At 42.2% G+C, this 16883-nt stretch overlaps 2 protein-coding genes across 3 annotated transcripts; both read right to left on the bottom strand.

The window, feature by feature from the left end:
• Positions 1 to 1078: 1078 nt before the first annotated feature.
• On the bottom strand, positions 1079 to 3859 carry LOC118427499. Of its 2 annotated transcripts, XR_004832527.1 has the most exons (4): positions 3657 to 3859; positions 2656 to 2855; positions 2213 to 2320; positions 1079 to 1239 (listed from the first exon to the last, which is right to left on the bottom strand). XR_004832527.1 is itself a non-coding variant. In XM_035837329.1 (3 exons), the coding sequence occupies exons 1-3, from the start codon at positions 2796 to 2798 to the stop codon at positions 1086 to 1088; spliced, it is 405 nt and encodes a 134-aa protein (XP_035693222.1). In that variant the 5' UTR covers positions 2799 to 2874; the 3' UTR covers positions 1079 to 1085. The 2 variants fall into 2 exon arrangements, 1 of the variants encoding a protein (XP_035693222.1); XM_035837329.1 differs by lacking the exon at positions 3657 to 3859 and having other exon boundaries at positions 2656 to 2874.
• A 920-nt stretch (positions 3860 to 4779) lies between these two features.
• On the bottom strand, positions 4780 to 10435 carry LOC118427498 (alpha-N-acetylneuraminide alpha-2,8-sialyltransferase-like). Its single transcript, XM_035837328.1, has 8 exons — positions 9984 to 10435; positions 9540 to 9647; positions 8951 to 9100; positions 8491 to 8635; positions 8008 to 8120; positions 6451 to 6543; positions 6075 to 6331; positions 4780 to 5352 (listed from the first exon to the last, which is right to left on the bottom strand). Exons 1-8 carry the CDS (start codon positions 10121 to 10123, stop codon positions 5135 to 5137), a joined length of 1224 nt encoding a protein of 407 aa, XP_035693221.1. The 5' UTR covers positions 10124 to 10435; the 3' UTR covers positions 4780 to 5134.
• Between the last annotated feature and the right edge of the window lie 6448 nt (positions 10436 to 16883).

The raw sequence follows: 16883 nt of genomic DNA on the forward strand, positions 1-16883 counted from the left end.
AATGGTTCAAGTAAATACTTTATTTAAACATTCAGTTAAATCATCTGTGCTATTATACAGCATTTCTATCAGCACTTGTGCATAATAGAGAACCTGACCTGAACACAAACTCAGAGGCGTCTATCTCTGTTCCACAGCCGCTTCCCGTCAGTATTCCTCCGTTCCCTACCAGGCTGCAAGTTTTGAACCGTTTGTCTTTAAACGGACTTTCCTGTGTAGAAAATATACGTATACTTGGTCTTATCTTCATATCAACGTTAGAATGCAGTTGTGTCGGGTTGTCATCATCATATCTTGCCGCTCCAAATCCCAATCCAACAGCGGGCTGTAATATGATGTGAATATAAATGAATGAACTAACTTAGCAGTCATAACCAGTATCTCAGTTGTAGGGAGTAGAAGGCTAATATACATGACAGTGATCATGAACCTTTACTCAACATAGACGTTACGAACATGGCCTAGTAGCCGGAGTCCTAGGTCAGTACGAAAACGTTTTTAAGGGAAACATTCGCTCAGCTGTAAAAACTGTTAAGATCTTTGGACGTTGACATCTGCTAGAGGATTGAAGATTGTAATGAAGGAAAACTAAGACTCCAAACCTACTTTAGGAAATCCACTGAAGACGTCTGATGGCACCTTGACTATCGTAGGTTTCTTGCCGTAGGTCTTTAGAACGTTCTTCACAACCTATCCCTGTGTGACCAGAAAGCTCCCATTCACGTAGCGACTGTCGCGTATGACTCCGTTCCTGTGAAATTAAAAAGGGTCATAAAATGCAACTTTCAACCGATGAAGGGGGTCTTGCTTATTAAATCTTTGGCAATTGCGTCTTGACAAATTGCATTATATACAGCATACAACATTTACGCAGCTTTGTATGTGCTATCAAACAACTCAGCAGTCCTTATTTGAAGAAATTTGAAAGCAAATCTACATGACGTCGCATTGTGTTTTGGAGCTGATCCCAAGTCATCAAGTTTACATCTCTTACGTCGTGACGTCACTCGCGTTCTTAACCAACCAACATGGCGGAAGCTAAATGACGCCATAATCTGCCAAATGGCAAGTCGAGAAAGTGACTCCTACCGAAATAAATCTGCAGCTGTTTTGTTATAGACCCATCCAGGTGCCTCCGTCGGTATGGACTGCACAGCTGCCTGGTCGTCTAAGAACTTCTTCAAAGCAACCGATTCCTTCGGTATGTACTTCGCGTAATTTGCAAATTCCTGCAATGGCCTTGAGAAAGAAAACAATACAAAACAAAACAAAGTATGATCATTTTCATGTATCCACATCTCAGAGTATGCTTTATGGCTCAAAAAATGAGTGCATCTTCCATATCTCAAAGTGATTTACGTCTAATGTAATGACTAGTTCTCTTCTTAATTCATGATAACACACAAATGTTAAAGCCAAGAATTTGTTTTCTCTTAAAATCTGAGACAACTTTTAGCGCGCGCTAAAGGTCATTTGTACTCCCAAACAAAGCTGTCTCCAGCTTTATATTTTTCTGTCTCACTCATTGATTTGGAGCCCATAGTTGTTGTTTTTGCGTTGTTTTTGAAGCTTACGGAAATACATTTTCATGAAAATCAATTCATGATGTACATTTGGGGGGGGGGGGGATAGGGCGATTTTTTTGTCCTGACGAGTAAATTTCCGTCCTGGAACAGAGAAACGTGTCTAAGACACAGCAGGTTTGCACATTTGGCCTAGCCCCAGCTGTTACAAAGAGTTTTTTCTTCCCATAGACTTACATATTATAATACATGGTCGCGTTTATAATAAAAGCTACATGACATGTCGGCATATTACTCATTAAATGTTGAGCACATTTACTCTCTATAAAAATTGCCAATAACCAGAGTTCATACGTTTGTTGTTTAAAATAATTATAAACTACAATTAGTCAATCCCCTCGCTGCTAGTGTACACTGTACAGCCGCACTACACAGAACCCAGGACTGTGTACTTCCGACCTAGAGCGCGACTGCCAAACTTTGCATGCTAATTTCAGCTATAAACAAACTTTTGAGATCAGTTCGGCTGGCTAAAGGGAATTTCTCACCTCTAAAAACACGTGTTTATGCAGCCGTTCATTTTTTTCGGCTCGTTGTCTTTTAGGGTACCCACTAGGCCTATACATCAATGGGACCTCATGAATGACCTCAACGTGGTAAAAAATGTTGTGTCACTTGTTCCTCTGTACCTTGTTCCCCCAGCTTTTGGCTTTTCCATGGATGAGTTTGCAGTACCGGCAACGCGCTCAAGTCCTCCACTGTAGTCACTGCCTGCTTCTTCAAGCTCCAGGAGGGAGCTGGATTGTTTTCAACCAAGGTGTAAATCGTACAAAGCAGCAGCAAAATGAGCAACTAATAACGCCGTACATATATATGTAGGAATATGTAGGAAAACACTTACTAATGTCATAGAATTCCAAGGTCAAATAAGAAGATGCGAAAAAACAAGAATGAAGAATCTATTGTTCGGTATTCCATACTTTGTGTGTTTGGTCCTTTCTTTATAACCTTCTTGAATACGTAGCTTTCATACGCACGCTCGCATCTGTTTTGGGGATCACAGAGGATGTCATAAATGTAATCAAATCATCGTGGCCTTACGTGATACGTTCAGAAGGAAACAGTGCCCCACCTGCTAGTATTTGCGCGGATTTCCAGTTTACTCCAGGACAACATGTCACCAGGAATGAAGCGTGCTGATGTGTAATACAGCAGGAATGGAACCACTGTTAGCGGTACCAGCAACAGGGCACGCCGTCGATGTTGACTTCTCATTTTGTCTCGTCACTTGGGAAGGCGAATCCGCTGGACATGAAACGCTAAAAATGGACGCTACAAAGAAACAAGACAGAAGATAAAAACCAAAGTGCCAATTGTGCTAAACTGCGCACCTACTTCAGGACAAAGAAACACACCAACTATTACAAACATGGTCTTCGCGGAGGTAATGACAACCGCAATAGCTTAGATAATCACCCGTTCAGCCAGTTCAGAGCGAATGTGTCGCCTTTCATGACGTCACCTCCCAAACTCTTTGGGTGGCCTTGTCCCGTTCACACAAGGTCAATCTTTAAAAAAATATTGGGAGGAAAGTTCATAACGATCTCTGCCTTCTCTGCTTTTTGACACACAGCAATAGTACATTCTGGCAGAAAACATCGAGATTATTCCTCCCAACAATACCTTCAGATTGACTTAGCACACACAGAATCAGGACGTCATGAATGCACAACCGCCCTAATTCTAGGCCCTGCAAGGAACATAACATGACAGTTGTCCAACATGCTAGTCAGCCACGCAAATTAACTTCAGGTGCTTGGAGTCACTGTGAAATGTCTAGAAACAACCAATATTCAACCAAGCAGTCGACTTGGCTTTAACTTCTAGTTAGGTTATTTTGAAGCCTTTTCCCTCTGGAATAGATTCAGAAACGACGTGCAAGATACGATTAGACTGAAAAAAAGACATTAAACAGGTAAGTTAATGAACTAAAACAGCTCGGCTACATTGTGCCAATAGTTCAGATGAAAACAATCATCGGTTAGATCTACATAACACACAAATTAATCATTCACACATACATGTCGTGGGAAAGGTCTATCGTTGAATTGAGGTCAAAGGGGACAATCCGACCTTGAGATGTGCTGTTGTTATGATCTACTGCGCAGCTTCAAAGGACGAGTTGTGTCCAACAACCATGAAAGTTAACGCGAAAGGGTACACAGACCATGTAGATCGACGTCGTGGAGGTATTCTTGAAAAATTGTGATGTAAAAATAAGCTGAGACGATCAGTTATTTTACTCGCAAAGCTTGTGAGCTTTGATGCTACTGTAACGCCACTTACCTTCAGGCAAGTCATTGTACGTCGTCAAGCAGCTTTCCATACAACAGTCATCAGAAGTCGTTGGACAAGGTGCCATTAGAGTCGGACTGGCTGCAAGTCAAAACATTTTCGGTAGAAGGCACTGTTGCAAGGTTTTTGTTTCGTGCAGGTCACTGTTGAGGTCATGTACAGGTGTGCAGGCACACACACACACACACACACACACACACACACACAAACAAACAAACACACACACACACACACACACGCACACACACACACACACAAACACACACACACACAAGCACACACACAAGTGTATCCAAGTGCCTAGGAGTGACGTTCCTAGTAGATCTAGAAAGGAAGCCAAAGACTGTGCATTCTCCGCCAATGTCGACAATTGTCACCCCGGCCCTACAAACACACAAGAAGATCATGGAAGGATTCAACGACGGGCAACGATGATCATCCTGGAACTCATGTTCATTCTGGAACTTTTCATGCGAGCACTTCTACAGTATAGAGCCATGAAGTTACGGAACCCTATGACAGATTAGAAGACACGTGTCTCAAGTTAAGATTGAAAAAAAGCTGTCCAAGGCACACTTGGCTCTTACACAAAAGAGGCAAAGTACGAGTTGAAAAAAAAGTTTAAAAAATGACCCCATACCAGTGTGCACAATTTGGTTTGCCAATACCAATAGCCCAAATCCACATATTGTCAAACTCTTAAGCAACATAAACAACACTGAAACGTTGTACGAAATGTTGATCTTTGTATTCTAATATGTATTGTGATTTGGGATAGACGTATAGTTGATTGCGATATTTTATTATATGTTGCATATTGAGAATATGTGAAACTTTGTATTACGAATCTCGCAATTCAGCCTTGTGGTTGTCGAGAGTTTCAAATTAATAAACCAGTCCATAAAAATGCAAACAATCTATATTAGCAGTTATACATGCAGACAGTCGTAATATATCAGAGTGAATAATCTTGTACACTCTGATCGTACAGTACAGTAATCGTACTAGGCGACATATTGTTTTGCTGGTGTGTTCTTTTTCTTTCTTCCTTCTGATTTACGGAAAGGATGGGATGTCTACCCGGGCTGGCTATCACGTCAGGCTACTCAGATACCCCAATTCTTTTTCACTCGCACACACTACTTGGGTGCGAGCCAAATGGCATACTATTGCGTGCAGTAGCTTGACACAAGGCTAGAGGAACACATTCTGCATTTTTGCAAAAAGTTGCCTTTCTAGTCATAAACATTGTCCGCTCATTGACATGCGTGGGTTGTCAGACGAAGAACCCCGGTGTTGTGGAGACGCTGCAGTTGCCTGAACTCATCAGGTACTCTGTGAGCGTTTTGGGGGAGGGCATTGTCGTAGTAATGCTCAGTCAGGCGTCTGTTGTTCCTGTCGGAGTGGAAGGGCCAGAAGCCGTACAGGCGCACCTCTTCGCACATCTGTGTGGCCGAACTCACCAACAGCAGACCTAGATGATCATGAATAATGGCAAGTGAGTATATGGAATAAATGAATATATAAGAATGATATACGTAGAAAAGGGAACGTGAAATTACCACAGATTAACTGACATAAGTAAGTAAGAACAAGTGACTGCAGGTCACATACGCCGTGACGTATCTGTGGTTTCCGCCGCATCAGTTGCAACAATGTATATTATGCCGATGATATGGACAGTCCCAGACAGAAAAATAAAGACGAACAGAAAAGAAAACGAAGCCCTAATGTTACTGATAGCTTACCGGAACAATGTACGTACTTGTTTATCCTAACACTGGCACTGACCAATTGCAATCCAGCTCTACCGCGACAGCTGTTCTGTTCATTAGAGAACACATAAACCCATATCTGCTTGGAGTTAAGCTAATTAACAGACTCCAAAAACCACATGGCCTGTTCCACAATACCAGGAATATATGGCTGATTTCTGAAATTATTACATCGGTAATAAAAACAGCTACCGCGTAGAAAACAAGGTGAATCATCGCGCAACTGCGTGCAGAAGACATGCCAAACTAAATACGAATAAGGCCAAAGGGAACATAGAGATACAGATGCGAACAGTCATCACATCGGACAACAACAATACTCTGTCGTTGGAGGTTACCCTCCGTCACAGAGTAGTAAGTTAAATGGTGAAACCAATGATTCATGCATTTTGTAAGATATATTGCAGCTTATGATAACTACCTGACGACGGCTTCTTCGCCGTGATGCCATTTTCTTTCCAAAACGATCTCATCGATCCTGTCGGACTTGGATATGGTAAGATGACTTGGTTCCGGGCGCTGTTTCCTTGCAGAGCCCGCTGTGCTTGGAAGGCACAATTTGCGTGCGTGGGACTTTCAAAGGCCCAAATCCAGAGAAAGCTGTCTCCGTATACTGACAGGTCAGACATCCAGGCTCTAGTGTTTAATGTCACAATTTTTCCTCTTCGACTTTTGTATCTAGACAAAATAAAAACCACAAATCAAAACAAAGTTTGCCAGTTTCACACACACACACACACGCGCGCGCGCGCACACACACACATACACACAAACATGATAAGACATAAAGAAAGTACCTGTATCCGATCATAGAAGGGTTGATGGTAATCAGATTGGTTTTCTTCCCAATGTCATCCAAATATTTCTCGTCCATTGAAGCCATGTTGAGCCTACCAGTTATGAGGAGATAAAAAGTTGAAAAAATCCGTGAATATAAAAAAAATTGGAGACTATCTGACGTCAACAAAACAAGCAATAGACATAAGAGAATAATCCGGTAACATCAATCTACATAACCAGGGAAAACTCATCAACATAACCAAGTAATACTCATCAACATAACCAGGTAATACATGTACTCATCAACTTAACCGGGTAATACTCGTCGACATAACCAGGTAGTACTCATCAACACAACCAGGTAATATTCATCAACATAACCAGGTACTACTCATCAACATAAACAGGTAATACTCATCAACATAACCAGGTACTACTCATCAACATAACCAGGTAATACTCATCAACATAACCAGGTACTACTCATCAACATAAACAGGTAATACTCATCAACATAACTAGGTAATGCTCATCAACATAACCAGGTACTACTCATCAACATAAACAGGTAATACTCATCAACATAACTAGGTAATACTCATCAACATAACCAGATACTACTCATCAACATAACCAGGTAATATTCATCAACATAACCAGGTGATACTCATCAACATAACCAGGTAATACTCATCAACATAACCAGGTAATACTCATCAACATAACCAGGTAATACTCATCAACATAACCAGGTAATACTCATCAACATAACCAAGTAATATTCATCAACCTAACCAGGTAATAATACTCATCAACAAACCAGCTAATACTCATCAACAAACTAGGTAATACTCATCAACATAACCAGGTAATACTCATCAACATAACCAGGTAAATCTCATCAACATAACCAGGTAATACTCATCAACAAACTAGGTAATACTCATCAACATAACCAGGTAATACTCATCAACATAACCAGGTAATGCTCATCAACATAACCAGGTACTACTCATCAACATAACCAGATACTACTCATCAACATAACCAGGTAATATTCATCAACATAACCAGGTGATACTCATCAACATAACCAGGTAATACTCATCAACATAACCAGGTAATATTTATCAACCTAACCAGGTAATAATACTCATCAACAAACCAGCTAATACTCATCAACAAACTAGGTAAATCTCATCAACATAACCAGGTAATACTCATCAACAAACTAGGTAATACTCATCAACATAACCAGGTAATACTCATCAACATAACCAGGTAATACTCATCAACATAACCGGGTAATACTCATCAACATAACCAGGTTATACTCATCAACATAACCAGGTAATACTCATCAACAAACAAGGTAATACTCATCAACATAACAAGTTAATAATGCTCATCAAGAATCCAGGCAATACTCATCAACATAACCAGGTAATACTCATCACCATTTCATCAGGTAATACTCATCAATATACAGTCTATAAAAATACAGTTAAATCGTCTGTGCTATTATACAGCATTTTGATCAGCACTAGTACTTGTGCATAATAGGAGAACCTAACCTGAACACAAACTCAGAGGCGTCTATCTCTTTTCCACAGCCGCTTCCCTTTAGTATCCCTCCGTTCCCCACAACGCTGCAAGTATTGAAGCGTTTGTTCTTGAACGGACTTTCCTGCGTAGAAAAGATACGTGTACATGGTCTTGTCATCTTATTAATTATCATTATTAATGTCAAAAGGCGGTCTGTAATATAATGTAGATATAGAATGAAGTAACTTAAGCAGTCAAAGCTTAAGCATAAGACATTGGACACTGAGCAGTATCTCAGTTGTAGAGAGTAGAAGGCTAATATACAGGACAGTGATCATGAACCTTTACTCAACAGAGACGTTACAACCATGGTCCAGTAGCCGGAGTCCTGTGTCAGTACAGAAACGTTTTTAAGGGAAACATTCACCCAGCTGTAAAAGTTGTTAACATCTTTGGACTTCTGCCAGAAGATTGAAGATTGTTATGAAGGAAAACTAAGACTCCAAACATACTTTAGGTAATCCTTTGAAGACGTCTGGTGGCACCTTGACGATCGTGGGTTTCGTGCCGTAGGTCTTTAGAACGCTCTTCACAACGTTTCCCTGTGTGACCAGAAAGCTCCCATTCACGTAGCGACTGTCGCTTACGATCCTCTTCCTGTGGTGTTTAAAAGGGGTCAAGAACGGCAACTTTCAAGTAGCTTTGGAGGCAAAGCCATTGAAGGGAGTCTTGCTTATATATCCAATCTTTGGTAATGTCTTTACAAATTGCATTGTATACAGCATACATCATTTACGCAGCTTTGTATGCAATATCAAACAAAAAATCAGCAGTCCCGGTTTGAAGTAATTTGAAAGCAAATATACAAGACATCGCATTGTGTTTTTGGAGCTGATTCCAAGTAATCAAGTTTACATCTCTTACGTCGGGACGCTTATATGCCAAATGGCAAGTCGAGAAAGCGGCTCCTACCGAAATAAATCTGCAGCTGTTTTGTTATAGACCCATCCAGGTGCCTCCGTCGGTATGGACTGCACAGCTGCCTGGTCGTCTAAGAACTTCTTCAGGGCATCCGATTCCTTCGGTATGTACTTAGCGTAAACAGCAAATTCCTGTAATGCCCTTGAGAAACAAAACAAAAGATGATCAATTTTATCTTTCCGCATCTCGGGGTATGCTTTATGACTGCAAAATGGGTATATCTAGATCTTAAGTCGAGTTAAGCCTAATCTGATGACTTTTCGTAGTTGCAATTGATGATGGCACACAAATGTTAAGGCGAAGATTATTGTTTGAGTCTTCTGTAAAATCCAGGGACAACTTCTGGTAACAGCACTTATCTTTAAGGTTGCATTTCGTACTCTCAAGTGAAACTGGTTTCAGCAGGTTTTTACTTCTGACCTCGTGCTAGATGTCAGAAAATCCCGGCCCGCATAAGAAAACCAACATCTCGTTGGAAACGAACATCTCCTTAGAGTAGGGCAGCTGTACTGATTGTCACCTTAAACTTTATGAATGGCCTCCACATATTACAAATCTTAAGCCACTTGTTCCTCTGTACCTTGTTCCCCCAGCTTTCGGCTTTTCCATGGATACGTTTGCAGTACCGGTAACGCCCTCAAGTCTTCCACTGTAGTCACTGCCTGCTTCTTCAAGCTTGAGGAGAGAGCTGGATTTTTTGTTCATAGAAGAAAAATCCTTGTTATTATCAGTTAAGCAGCTATTTCTTGGATGTTTGGACACATCCTCGGGACTCAATAAGACAAGCCTGCACAAAAAGCCCGTGAATTCTCAGTACTAGACTCCAGCATATACAAGGCACGCAAGGGAAGACACTGTGTCAACCTACTCAGCTTGCTGAAAGCAGACCTTAAGCAACTTTTTTGGCCAACCTTTATTTTTATTCGCACGCCGTTTTGGGGGTGCACAAAGGAAGTCATTCATATAATCAAATATCAATCAGACCTTAAGTGATACGTCCAGGAGAAAACACTCAGTGCCTCACCTGCTAGTATTTCTACGGGCCAGTTTACTCCAGGGCAACATGTCACCAGGAAGAAGACGCCCTGATGTGTAATACAGCAGGAATGGAACCACTGTTAGCGGTACCAGCAACAGGACGCACGGTCGATATTCACTTGTCATTTTGTCTCGTCACCAGAGACACTGGACGTGTGAAATACCAAGAAAAAAGACAGAAGATAAACATCTGAACATGTTGGACTGTAGCTGAGCCAGCGGTCAGATTATAAATACATGCAAACTTTTTACTTCATGTAATAGTTAGAAAACGACTTCAGGCCTTCTTCTGGGAAATAGAGTAGCTCCGCCTATAAGGGGGGTTTCTTTAACACCCGAAGCGAATCTGTATCTGTATCAAAATTTAGATAGCCCAGGGGTGCCCAAGCATTTGCACGAACCCTATGAGATTCGTAGGAACATTATGTGATACGTACAAATCACTATTGCGAAAACGCACGAACCTTATGAAAATCACGCGAATTACTATGCGAAAACGTACGAACCTTATGAAAATCACACGAATCACCATACGAAAACGTGTGACTTGCATGAACCTCATGCGAAACCGGCTAACAGCCGCCGGGTCTCGTGACATCACGTCATTCGTATAAGGTTCGTGCAAATCACACAAGGTTGGTACGTTTTCGCATAGTGATTCGTGTGTTTTCATAAGGTTCGTGCTAAACAGCCCACGCATTCGGCGTGAGTCTCGCGCCCGCGGCACTCGATGGTCCCACAAATACTAAAAAGAACCCCCCAACCAAAATCCTGGCTGCTTCAAATACCAGCCAACTCTTCATGTATATCGATATCGATCTGATAAGAAAACCTCAGGACCGGGGGAGCGCTTTCACTGCTTCCTTTGTAGTACCTTTCTACGGTAACTTTGAGCCCGGGGACACTAACAGCAACTGCAGGTGTGGAAGACTGGCTGGACAAATCCTCTGGTGTCCCCGACGTGCTTGACATTGAAGTGTCAATTGCTAAACTGCGGACCCACTTCAAGACAAAGAAACACACCAACTATTTACAAAGGTACCACTGGTCTTCGCGAAGGCAACGACAACAGCACTAGCATACTAATATAATCACCTGTTCGGTCAGTTCAGAGGGAAGGTGTCGCCTTTCATGACGTCACCTCCCAAACTCTCCAGGTAATTTTAAAGTAAATATTGGTAGCGGGAAAATGCAGAACGATCTCTGCCTTCCCCTTTTTCAGACATACAACAATAGTACATTCTGGCAGAAAACTTCGAGATTTTTCCTCCCCAATAAAGATTAACCTCACGCAAAAAAATCAGCATGCCATGAATGCAAATTTCTCCTTGGAGTCATTGTGAAATGGCTAAAAACAACAAATACACATTTAACCAAGCAGTCGACTTGTTTTTTCTATTTCTGCATTATATCCCCTCTAGAGCTCTGGAATAAATTGAGAAACGAGGTGCAAGATAAAATTAGACTTCGCGACAGTACACAGCTGCAGCTAGGTAAGTCAGTGCACAGAAACAGCCCGCCTAAATGCAAATAGTGCAAGCTGACCTTGAGATGTGCTGTTGTCAACAACGCAGCTTCAAAGGACGAGTTGTGTCCAACAACCTTGAAAAGTAACGCGAAAGGGTACACAGACCATGTGGATTAACGTCGTGGAGGTATTCTTGAAAAAATCTGATGTAAAAAAACGACATTAAGCTCAGACGAGATATGTGATTTTACTCGCAAAACTTGAGCTTTGTTGCTGGTAACGCCACTTTACCCTCGGGCAAGGAATTGTGCACAGTCAAGTAGCTTTTCACACAACAGTCATCAGAAGCCGTTGGACGAGATGTCGGACTGGCTGCAAGTCAAAACAATTTCGGTAGAAGGCACTGTTGCACTGATTTTGTTTCCGACAGCAGCTGGTTAGTTGAGATCATGTACAGGTCACAGACACACAGACACACACACACACACACACACACACAAACACAAACACACAAACAAACACACAAAACGATTTTGCTGGTGTGTTCTTCTTCTTTCTTCCTTCTGGCAGAAAAGGTTTACGGAAAGGATGGGATGTCTACCCGGGCTGGCTATCACGTCACGCTACTCAGATACCCCATTCATAGCCCCAATTCTTTTTTTCACTCGCACACACTTCTTTATGGTATAGTATTGTATGCGAGTAGCTTGGCACGAGGCTAGAGAAAGACATTATGCATTTTTGTCAAAAATGTTGCCTTTCTAGTCATATCCATAGCCCGCTCATTGACATGCGTGGGTTGTCAGACGAAGAACCCCGGTGTTGTGGAGATGCTGCAGTTGTTTGAACTCATCAGGTACTCTGTGTACTTTTTTGGGGAGGACATTGTCGTAGTAATGCTCAGTCAGACGTCTGTTGTTCCTGTCGAAGTGGAAGGGCCAGAAGCCGTACAGGCGCACCTCTTCGCACATCTGTGTGGCCAAACTCGTCATACGCAGTCCTAGATGATCATGAATGATGATGGTGAAAGTGAGTATAAATCGATACATAAGAATTTTATACGTAGCAAACGGAACATAAAGTGACTGCAGATTAACTGATATCAATAAGAACAAGTGAACGTATGTAACATACTCGGTACAACGCATAACCCCCTATCTGCTTGGAGAGGCAACGGGCTGAGGCAATGGTAACATAGAGATACAGATGCAAACACTCATCACATCGGATAACAGCAATACTCTGTTGTTGATAATTACCCTCCGTCACAGAGTAATAAGGTAAATTGATGAAGCCAATGATATGTTGGTATGGTACAGGTTATGATAACTACCTGTCGATGGCTGATTAGCCGCGATGCCATTTTCTTTCCAAAATGATCTTATCGATCCTATCAGACTAGGATATGGCAAGATGACTTGGTTCCGGTGTGACAGCGATCTCGCCCCCCCGTGATCTCGCCCCCCCGGGGGCGAAATCACTAGCGATCTCGCCCCCCCGGGGCGAAATCACTAGCGATCTCGCCCTCCCCGGCTAGTGATCTCGCCCCCCTACCTCGCCCCCCTTTAGCGATTTTGCCCCCCCCCAAAAAACGGGTTTACATGACATTTTAAAAGTTGATTGGTATAAATCTCAAAATGTAGTTTCAGAATGATATAAGTACACGAGTTTGACACATAACTCCATTCATAGTATCAATATTAACGTAATTACATGGTAATAAGACAGTTGAACTTGTTTCAGACAAGGAGGGTTTGGTCCCTTGAATTCCCATTATTGCATATACCTGAGTCTTGACATAAGATGTATTTCATTGTATTCACCTGTCCTCAAGCAACCTATATATCTCCAATATGAAGTCTCTACCATGAAGTGACCACAAAAGAACTATGTAATGTCTTTATTAATTATGCAAATATTAGGTATTAATTAGAATAACGCACATTTTGGTATATGCACCTGGCCAAGGGATATCTTCACCTCCAACATGACTGTTTTTAGCGACGCCTGATGGGCGAGCTTAATAGTATAGTGTGGAACCATTTCCAAAGTATTCTAAAAACTGTATAGGAATGTCGACGTCAGGAATGTCAAAAGTCCGCGCATGCGTAGTTGCACCATGCCGGACTGTACCATTACCTCCACGGGTAAGCTTTCCAGTCGCCCAGGGCACGTACGTGCTCAGCAGTGTTTTCCGTATTCGCGCAAGGCAATTTTTGATTGATAGCCGTGCAAAATTGAGAAAAGCCTAGGACTTCAGACGTACCCGAATTGTAGTATGTAGTATGGTGGTCATGGAAATGTAAACATTTGAAACAGGGGGTAAAAGATTGTGGAGATATGTTTCTCGGAAAATGACCTGTGAGTCGTGGAAATCACTTCCGGGTTCGTTCGTGGTTTACGGTGTCCAGGAGTTTAGAAAGTTTGGTGGCCTTCTTCACCCTTGATATGTTTCTGTTTTCAAAAGTACAAACTGATGTGTGAAACAAGCATTGTTTGAGCTTAAAACATGTGGGGGTTGTGAGATAGCGATGTGATGGTTACCTTCGCCAAGAAAGTTATATTTTGGGTAGCGTTTGTATGTGTGTGCCGGTTGTAGAAGACCACCATAGCTCAAGAACGCCTGGATGAATTGTATTGATATTCGGTACGTGGGTAGGTCTTGTTGAGACCTGGAAGCGATAAGATTTTTGGCCTTCTAGTGGCCTGTTACGGTACTGCAGCGGAACTTCTTGGTTTGATATCTCGAGTTCTGGACATGCTGCGGCTATGAATCTGAAGTGGTAGACAGCTCTTGATGCTGTAAGTAAGTGGTATAGGTTTGGGCCCCTAGCGGCGTATTTTGGAACTGCAGGACAGACTTAGGTGTCAGACTTCTAAAGGGAATAACTAAAGAAGGGGTTGACAGATTGTTATGGTTTTTGGTATGTGGATAGGTTACATGATGCTTAACATAATTACATACTAATTATGAAGAATTATGCAGAATGGAAGCTAATTTGCATAATAAATTGGGAAACATGCTCAGCTCAATTAAAGGACCATTACAACATGTGACCTTTGTAACTGAGAAAGAGGAGAATATTGATAAATAAATGCATAATTTGCATAATTAATGAGAAAAGGCTATAATGTCATTTTGATAAATGACGGGAACTTCTTACTTGTAGCATTTCAAAGTTATGTACAAGTGAACATCGTTTAGCATTAACTATGCAAATTAGGTCCTAATTTGCATAAATTAGCAGAAAAGGCGACAAAAGTCTCCTTTCTTAACATATATTGCGCATGTCAATTTGTTGGAGATGATCAAGTTATATAGTTTATGCAAATGAGAGCCTTATTTGCATAATTCGTGACAAACACAATTAATTCAGTAGAAAAATATTTTTATCTATCTTACTTACTTACTTGGGCCTACTGCCCATCCTTGGGCATAGGCCACGAACTAGCTGCTTCCACCTCCGGCGGTCCTGGGCTATTTCTTCCAGCTGTCCCCATGTGTAGCCAGACTCCCTCACGTCCGCCTCCAGGCTTCGCCTCCAGGTGTTTCTAGGTCTTCCCCTCTTGCGCTTTCCTGTGGGGTTCCATGTGAAGGCTTCCCTCACTGTGCTTGAGGCTGGCTTGCGCAGGGTGTGACCCACCCAGGTCCACCGCTTACGTAGTATTTCTACCCCTACTGGTACCTGTCCGGTGCGTTGCCATAGTTCTTCATTACGGATGGTATTTGGCCAGTAGATTTTCAATATCTTCCGTAAGCAGGTGTTGATGAATGTTTGTACTTTCTTTGTTATGCCAGCTGTTGTTCTCCATGTCTCAGCACCATACAGTAGAACAGGTTTTACCATGGTATTGAACATCCGGATCTTGGTACCGATGTTCAGATCTGAACATCTCCAGACTTTATCCAGTTGTTTGAATGCTGTTCTTGCCTTTCCAACCCGTGCCTTTACGTCTGCCTCTGTCCCACCCTGTTTATCCAGGACGCTTCCGAGGTACGTGAAGTTGTCCACTTCCTCTAGAGGTTCTCCAGCCAGGGTTATGGGGCTATTGCAGTAGGTATTGACCTTGAGGATCTTAGTTTTTCCGCTATGGATCTTGAGGCCTAGGGTAGCTGAGCATTTGTCTATGGAGTTGGTCTTCTCTTGCATCTGCTGCTGTGCATGGGAGAGGAGGGCCAAGTCATCTGCGAAATCCAGATCGTCCAACCATTTCCCAGCTGTCCATCTTATCCCATTGTTCCTGCCATCAGTAGATGTCTTCATACACCAGTCTATGGCCAAAAGGAACAGGAATGGGGACAGTAGGCATCCTTGCCTTACCCCTGTCCGCACTTGAAAAGCATCTGTGAGCTGTTGACCATGGATTACCCTGCACGACATCCCTTCATAGGAGTTCTTGATGAACTCCTATGATTTATCTATCTATATATCTATATATATATCTATATCGATGCTGGCAAAAACCCTTTTTTTAGCATATTGTTATTTAGCTAGAGAGGATGATCAACTGATATCATTCATGTAAAATGAGGCCCTGATTTGTAAAATCGATGAGGAGCATTTACATTAGTTCACCCTTCACTCAGGGACCCCCTTTGACAGCAATGCTCTATGAACATCGATCGCCAAACGAATGGAATACGACTATTAAAACCCATTAACAACAACAGTCTGTAAAACTTATAAACATTAAAACCGTCGCTATGGCAATAATTTTAATTGCCACACTTTTTTCTAGTATTTAGGAACTGATGCATTTACCCGTGTTTCTTAAGACAGGTACTTTACCAGTGTTTGTGTAGCATTTAGCAACAGCTATATCAACTTGCGTGTAGATAGTGTTTATAATGAGAAACTATCATTCACGTGTGTTTTTGTTAGTGCTTTGGAAATGTTTCCAGCACAAGAAAGGAAACACTGTGACAAATTGAAAACATATAGCTGACGTATATCGTACCATAGACGGTGTTGATTTATACGTTCGCAGTAGCACTGTTTTTTATGCCACCTCAGCTGCAAAAATTGTCTTTTTCATTTCAATGTCATGTTTGCACTGAACAATATAGTATCGACTTTCGAGGTGTGACATCTTACGGTACGATAATAAGGTGCCAGATAGGTACGAGGTAACACACCATATACGTTACTCCCCAGGTGCAGTATAGTACCAGGTAGCGCACCTGTAATATGTAGTAGCCAGCTGCTCTTGGGGGGGGGGGGGCGAAAACGCTAAAGGGGGGCGAAAACGCTAGTGATCTCGCCCCCCGGGGGGGCGAGATCGCCGGGGGGGGCGAGAACGCTGTCACACCGGGCGCTGTTTCCTTGCAGAGCTCTCTGTGTCTGGAAGGCAAGACGTACGTGTTTGGGACTTCCAAAGGCCCAGATCCAGAGGTAGCTGTCCCCGTATACTGACAGG

Source organism: Branchiostoma floridae, chromosome 12, assembly GCF_000003815.2.
Source record: "Branchiostoma floridae strain S238N-H82 chromosome 12, Bfl_VNyyK, whole genome shotgun sequence".
NCBI lineage: Eukaryota > Metazoa > Chordata > Leptocardii > Amphioxiformes > Branchiostomatidae > Branchiostoma > Branchiostoma floridae.

Coding starts and splice junctions, on each gene's coding strand:
- LOC118427499 (XM_035837329.1), bottom strand. CDS start 2,798: ATGAGAAGTCAACATCGACGGCGTGCCCTGTTGCTGGTACCGCTAACA. Junction 2,321..2,655: donor ATCCGCGCAAATACTAGCAG/GTGGGGCACTGT, acceptor AAAACAATCCAG/CTCCCTCCTGGAGCTTGAAG. Junction 1,240..2,212: donor CCAAAAGCTGGGGGAACAAG/GTACAGAGGAAC, acceptor TTCTTTCTCAAG/GCCATTGCAGGAATTTGCAA.
- LOC118427498 (XM_035837328.1), bottom strand. CDS start 10,123: ATGACAAGTGAATATCGACCGTGCGTCCTGTTGCTGGTACCGCTAACA. Junction 9,648..9,983: donor GCCCGTAGAAATACTAGCAG/GTGAGGCACTGA, acceptor CAAAAAATCCAG/CTCTCTCCTCAAGCTTGAAG. Junction 6,544..8,007: donor GCCTCTGAGTTTGTGTTCAG/GTTAGGTTCTCC, acceptor CATAACTGGTAG/GCTCAACATGGCTTCAATGG.